The 6000-nt window shown below is 40.4% G+C and overlaps 1 protein-coding gene across 1 annotated transcript in view; it reads right to left on the reverse strand.

The window, feature by feature from the left end:
• The window catches only part of LRPPRC (leucine rich pentatricopeptide repeat containing), a 210322-nt gene that overhangs the window by 16547 nt on the left and 187775 nt on the right, over positions 1 to 6000 (reverse strand). Inside the window, exon 34 of the mRNA XM_068127929.2 lies at positions 2040 to 2155. Within this exon, the coding sequence (XP_067984030.2) occupies positions 2040 to 2155 (116 nt within the window). The remainder of the gene's footprint in view (positions 1 to 2039; positions 2156 to 6000) is intronic.

Consider the following 6000-nt stretch of genomic DNA (forward strand, 5'->3'; position numbering starts at 1 on the left):
TCGCCAAAGATATTCAAGAAAATTGGATCGCCCCAACAGCTGCAACACTTCACTGGGATGGCAAGCAGATACCAACGCTCACAAACAAGAATGTCAAGGAAGAAAGATTGCCAGTGTTGGTTGGGAATGCCACTGATGTAAAGCTACTGGGGGTGGCTAGATATCCTCCTGGAAGTGATAGGTCATCAGGTGACATCATTGCTGAGCACACTTACACGTATCTACATTCATGGAAGTGCAAACAATCAGTTGTCAACTTATGTTTTGACACAACAGCATCAAACACTGGACACGTTACAGCTGCCTGTGTTACCATTCAATCAAAACTGGACCGTGCTCTTCTGTGGTGTGCATGTCGCCATCATGTTGGAGAGGTAATCCTGGATCATGTGTTTGACGTTCTCAAAATTGAGGCATCAAAGTCTCCAGAAGTATCTTTGTTCCAAAAATTCCAGAAGAATTGGGAACGCATATCGCATGCAAAGAATGAAAGTTTAACCAAAATTGACATTTCCATGTACAATGACTATGCACAACAGCTGCTTTTATCCTGCAAAAACAAGGTTTTAAGCACAATCCGCACAAGCGCTTCATACTGTAGGCGTAGGGAAGACTACAAGGAAATGGCACAACTCTGCCAGGTAGTCCTCGATGATGATGTCACAAAACAAGGAACACTCCACAGACCAGGGGCCATGCATAAAGCAAGGTGGATGTCAAAGATTCTTTATTCCATCAAAATATGCCTACTTGAAGAGCAAATTTCTCTACTACCTCGAGGAACTGTAACAACACAACATCAACAGAAAAAACTGAAGGAGTTTGTTGTTTTTGTTGTTTATATTTATTGTGATTGGTGGCTCATATGTCAGTCTGCTTCAAATGCCCCATGGTTTGATTTGTGCTTTTACAAGACTCTGCTCAACTGTAAAGCTGTCAACTCAACCATTTCAGTCAGCGCTGTGAAAGCCTTTGATAGACATTTGTGGTATTTAACCCCAGAACTGGTTGTTTTGGCACTGTTCAGCAATGCAATTCCTCAAAAGGATCGTCGTGCCCTTGCAGATGTGTTACTGGCCATACAACCAGATGAAATGCCAAGCACTCCAAAACACCGCTACGGTTCTGGATATGGCAAACCGTCATTTCCAAAAATTACAGAAGCGACAACCCTGGCTGATCTTGTGAACGAGGACTCGTGGTTTACAGTAAACCTTCTTCACCTAGATATGACCTTCCTAACAGAGGATGTTGACACTTGGCAGAACAATGAGCACTTCAAGGCAGCCAAGTCCATTGTGGATGGGCTTAATGTTGTGAATGACCCTGCGGAGAGAGCAGTAAAGCTCGCAACTGATTTTGTCTCAACTGCAAGAAGAGAAGACCACTTCCAAAATCTTCTTCAAGTGGTTGAATGTGACCGCAAAGCGAGGCCAAATTTGCGGAAACGAGCAAAGTTGGAGTAGTGACATTGGCGTTGTGCTTAATACATTTTCAAACTTTTAATCAATGAAAGTACAATACTACAACACTGTACTACAACTTTGTAATATGAAGAACGATTTTGGTTAATTTTACATTGACATGTAAGGTTGTTTTAACTGTTTGATATTAGGCATTTAGTAAAAGTAGGACTTTACTTTTGTATATAGGTATAATGGTTAATTTTACATTATCTTGTAGTTAATTTTACATTATCTTGTAAAGTAGTTTAGCTGTGGCCCTAAATGGCCCTAAATATATAAAAGTGGCCGGTGGCCACCCAGGACCACCTCTGATTTCATCTATTTTTTGCATACATACTTCTACCAACAAGTGTAACATTTGAGGGAATAGACATTAAAATACAACAACTTTTTGAAAATCATGGGGCGTTTGATGCACCCTAACCTACATACATATACATACATACATACATACATACATACCTACATACATACATACATACATATATACATATACAGACAGAGAATTTCCTAACTCTGGATGATAAGGCCCAAATGACATTCTTTTCTTTTTCTCCATCCATCCATCCTTACCTGAAGTAGGTGCTTTGCCTCATCCAGCTCTCCCCTGTCCAAGTGAACAAAAAGCACCTCACAAAGGCTGTCGTACTTTCCAAACTGCTGTGCTTGTTGGTCAGCCATTGCACAAACTGCAACAATCACAGTTTTCATCCAAAGGTCACAATGCCTGGAGATGTCAAGCTCTTTTCAAGTATCTCAGTTAACACAAAAAAGTTATATAGACTGTTTCTATTATTGATAATTATTTCAACAGCAACATCACTTTTGGTAAAAACACAAACCCCAAAAAAAACGATTTCAACGATGAAAATGTAATTTATTATCAAGCTGAAAAAGTCATCAATGAAATAAATAAATAGAATAAGAAGAATAAGAATGAGAATAAGAATAAAGATAAGAATAAAGATAACAATAAGAATAAGAAGAACAAGAACAAGCATAACAACATTAAGAAGAAGATTAAGAATGAGAATAATAAGAATAATAAGTATAATAAGAATAATAATAAGAATAATAAGAACAAGAAGAAGAACAAAAAGAAGAATAAGATGGGGAGAGAGAGACACACAGAGACAAACACATACATACAGACAAACACAGACACATAGAGACAAACACACATAGAGACAAACACACACACATAGAGACAAACACACGTACAGAGATACACGTACAGAGAGACACACACACAGAGAGACACACACAGAGAGAGACACACACAGAGAGAGACACACACAGAGAGAGAGAGAGAGAGACACACACACACACAGAGGGAGACACACACACAGACACACACACACACACACACACACACACACACAGACACACACACAGAGAGACACACACAGAGAAACACAGACACACACACATACAGAGAGACACACACATACAGAGAGACACACACATACAGAGAGACACGCACATACAGAGAGACACGCACATACAGAGAGACACGCACATACAGAGAGACACGCACATACAGAGAGACACGCACATACAGAGAGACACACACATACAGAGAGACACACACATGCAGAGAGACACACACATGCAGAGAGACACACACATACAGAGAGACACACGTACAGAGAGACACACGTACAGAGAGACACACGTACAGAGAGACACACGTACAGAGAGACACACGTACAGAGAGACACACGTACAGAGAGACACACGTACAGAGAGACACACGTACAGAGAGACACACGTACAGAGAGACACACGTACAGAGAGACACACGTACAGAGAGACACACGTACAGAGAGACACACGTACAGAGAGACACACGTACAGAGAGACACACGTACAGAGAGACACACGTACAGAGAGACACACGTACAGAGAGACACACGTACAGAGAGACACACGTACAGAGAGACACACGTACAGAGAGACACACGTACAGAGAGACACACGTACAGAGAGACACACGTACAGAGAGACACACGTACAGAGAGACACACGTACAGAGAGACACACGTACAGAGAGACACACGTACAGAGAGACACACGTACAGAGAGACACACGTACAGAGAGACACACGTACAGAGAGACACACGTACAGAGAGACACACGTACAGAGAGACACACGTACAGAGAGACACACGTACAGAGAGACACACGTACAGAGAGACACACGTACAGAGAGACACACGTACAGAGAGACACACGTACAGAGAGACACACGTACAGAGAGACACACATACAGAGAGACACACGTACAGAGAGACACACATACAGAGACACACATACAGAGAGACACACATACAGAGAGACACACATACAGAGAGACACACATACAGAGACACACATACAGAGACACACATACAGAGACACACACATACAGAGACACACACATACAGCGAGACACACATACAGCGAGACACACATACAGCGAGACACACATACAGCGAGACACACATACAGAGAGACACACATACAGAGACACACACATACAGAGAGACACACATACAGAGACACACACATACAGAGACACACACATACAGAGAGACACACATACAGAGAGACACATGTGGAAGTGTAAATATATGAAGCAAGCAACTTTTATGAGCCTCAACCCTTATTCCTCGTCTGCGGGTGTTTTTTTATGGTTTCCATGCAAAGCTTTGCGATCTCCCTGCAGTTGACAAGTTATCTCTGGCACTGCCCAGAATCGTGGCTCGAGGAGAGTAAAATTCTTCGTGGAGGCAATGGCGGAGCACATATTGCCATCAATGACTGATGAAACATTATTACAAATAGGGGAATATGTATTTCTATCAAAATCTATCAAATTGATTGAATTGAACATCAAACCAAAGGTCTATCAAATTGGAGAAAAGGGTATTGTTTTCTTTTAATAATTAAATAATAATACAACTGGAGGCATAATGTCCACCAAGGCCCTTTGAAGTGATTTGCTGGGTTATCGAGGCTTACTTGCCAAAGCGCTTGGTAAACAAATGCTCATTATGACAAATTGTTTCAGCTCGTGGTCTTAACAAACTACCATTGTTTCAATAAATTAGATGTAAATATTTGTAGGGTGTGTCCCCTCCCACTTTCGCCTACGTGACTTCTGGGGGATGGTAGTTCCGAAGTCCATTCTCAATTTAATGTTACAAGTAAATTTGAGAAAATTATGTATAGAACTAAAAATTGTGTGCAGTATTGAGTATTAAAATAAAACGAAACTGAATAACGGTTCGGAAATAATAAAGTATAAAATCCATGTAAGCTAGCTCTCTCTCTCTCAGTAAAATCTTTTGTGGGATTGCAGTATGCTTTTGACTTATGAGGGAAAAGCTGATTTGCAGAAGGATGTGATTGTCATAGCTACTGAGTGATTAAATAAGGACTTTCTTATTGTATATTTTCTAAATATTAAATCATAAATGTCCCTGCAATGGCATTATAAAACGTCGCTGCAACGTTTACGCATCGTTATGATTGCTTGGTGCCGAAGAGTCTGGAGCAGCACATTCTTCTCATTAAAGGATTTGTAAATGCAGATCTGCTCCCAGCAGGGAGCACCCTCATCCCAATATTTCACTTGACCAATCACATTGTATCCCCCGATCCTTGCGCCCTCCCACCCAAACTTTTACCCAACCAATCCGGCTGCTCTCCTCCCCTCTCTTCGCTCCTCCCGCCTCCTCTTGCTCCTCCCACTTGAAATGGTTTAAAAATCAGAACGAATGACCAAATAACCAGGATTAGCACTGGGTCTGTAGGATGTTGGTTTGCTGTACTTATGATTCTGTATGTTCATACTGTATGTTAACTGTATTCTATGCATGTTACTGTATCCTTATGATTCTGTATGTTCATACTGTATGTTAACTGTATTCTATGCATGCTACTGTATCCTTATGATTCTGTATGTTCATACTGTATGTTAACTGTATTCTATGCATGCTACTGTATCCTTATGATTCTGTATGTTCATACTGTATGTTAACTGTATTCTATGCATGCTACTGTATCCTAATGATTCTGTATGTTTGCACTTGCAGTATTTAGTTTATTTAGTTGCATTGCAGTTTATTTAGTTTATTTAGTGCAGTATTTAGTTGCAGTATTTAGCTCTTTCACGAGCCTCGATTCAGTATACAAAAAACAAACAAAAAAAAAACAAACAAAAAAAAACGATGTTAACTGTACTCTATGCATGCTGGTGTTTGGTATGATATTTCCTTGCGCATCCCTACTGTACCAGGATTTTCACCCTGGACTTTTGATCTAAGATTTGTTGTAAATCTTCCTTGTGTGTTTTTGTGAATTGTATTTTTGAAGGCAGAAAATGTTGTCTTCCTCGGGAATTAAATTTGTGACTCTTCTGACAAGTTGATGGACATTGATTTTTCTTGGTTCATATATTACATACTACTGTAGGGAAAATATCCCCGACACACACATAGAGAGACACACATACAGAGAGACATACAGAGAGACACACATAGAGAGAGA

The sequence above is a fragment of the Myxine glutinosa genome, chromosome 9 (genome assembly GCF_964187855.1).
Source record: "Myxine glutinosa chromosome 9, kmMyxGlut1.1, whole genome shotgun sequence".
Classification (NCBI taxonomy): Eukaryota; Metazoa; Chordata; class Myxini; order Myxiniformes; family Myxinidae; genus Myxine; species Myxine glutinosa.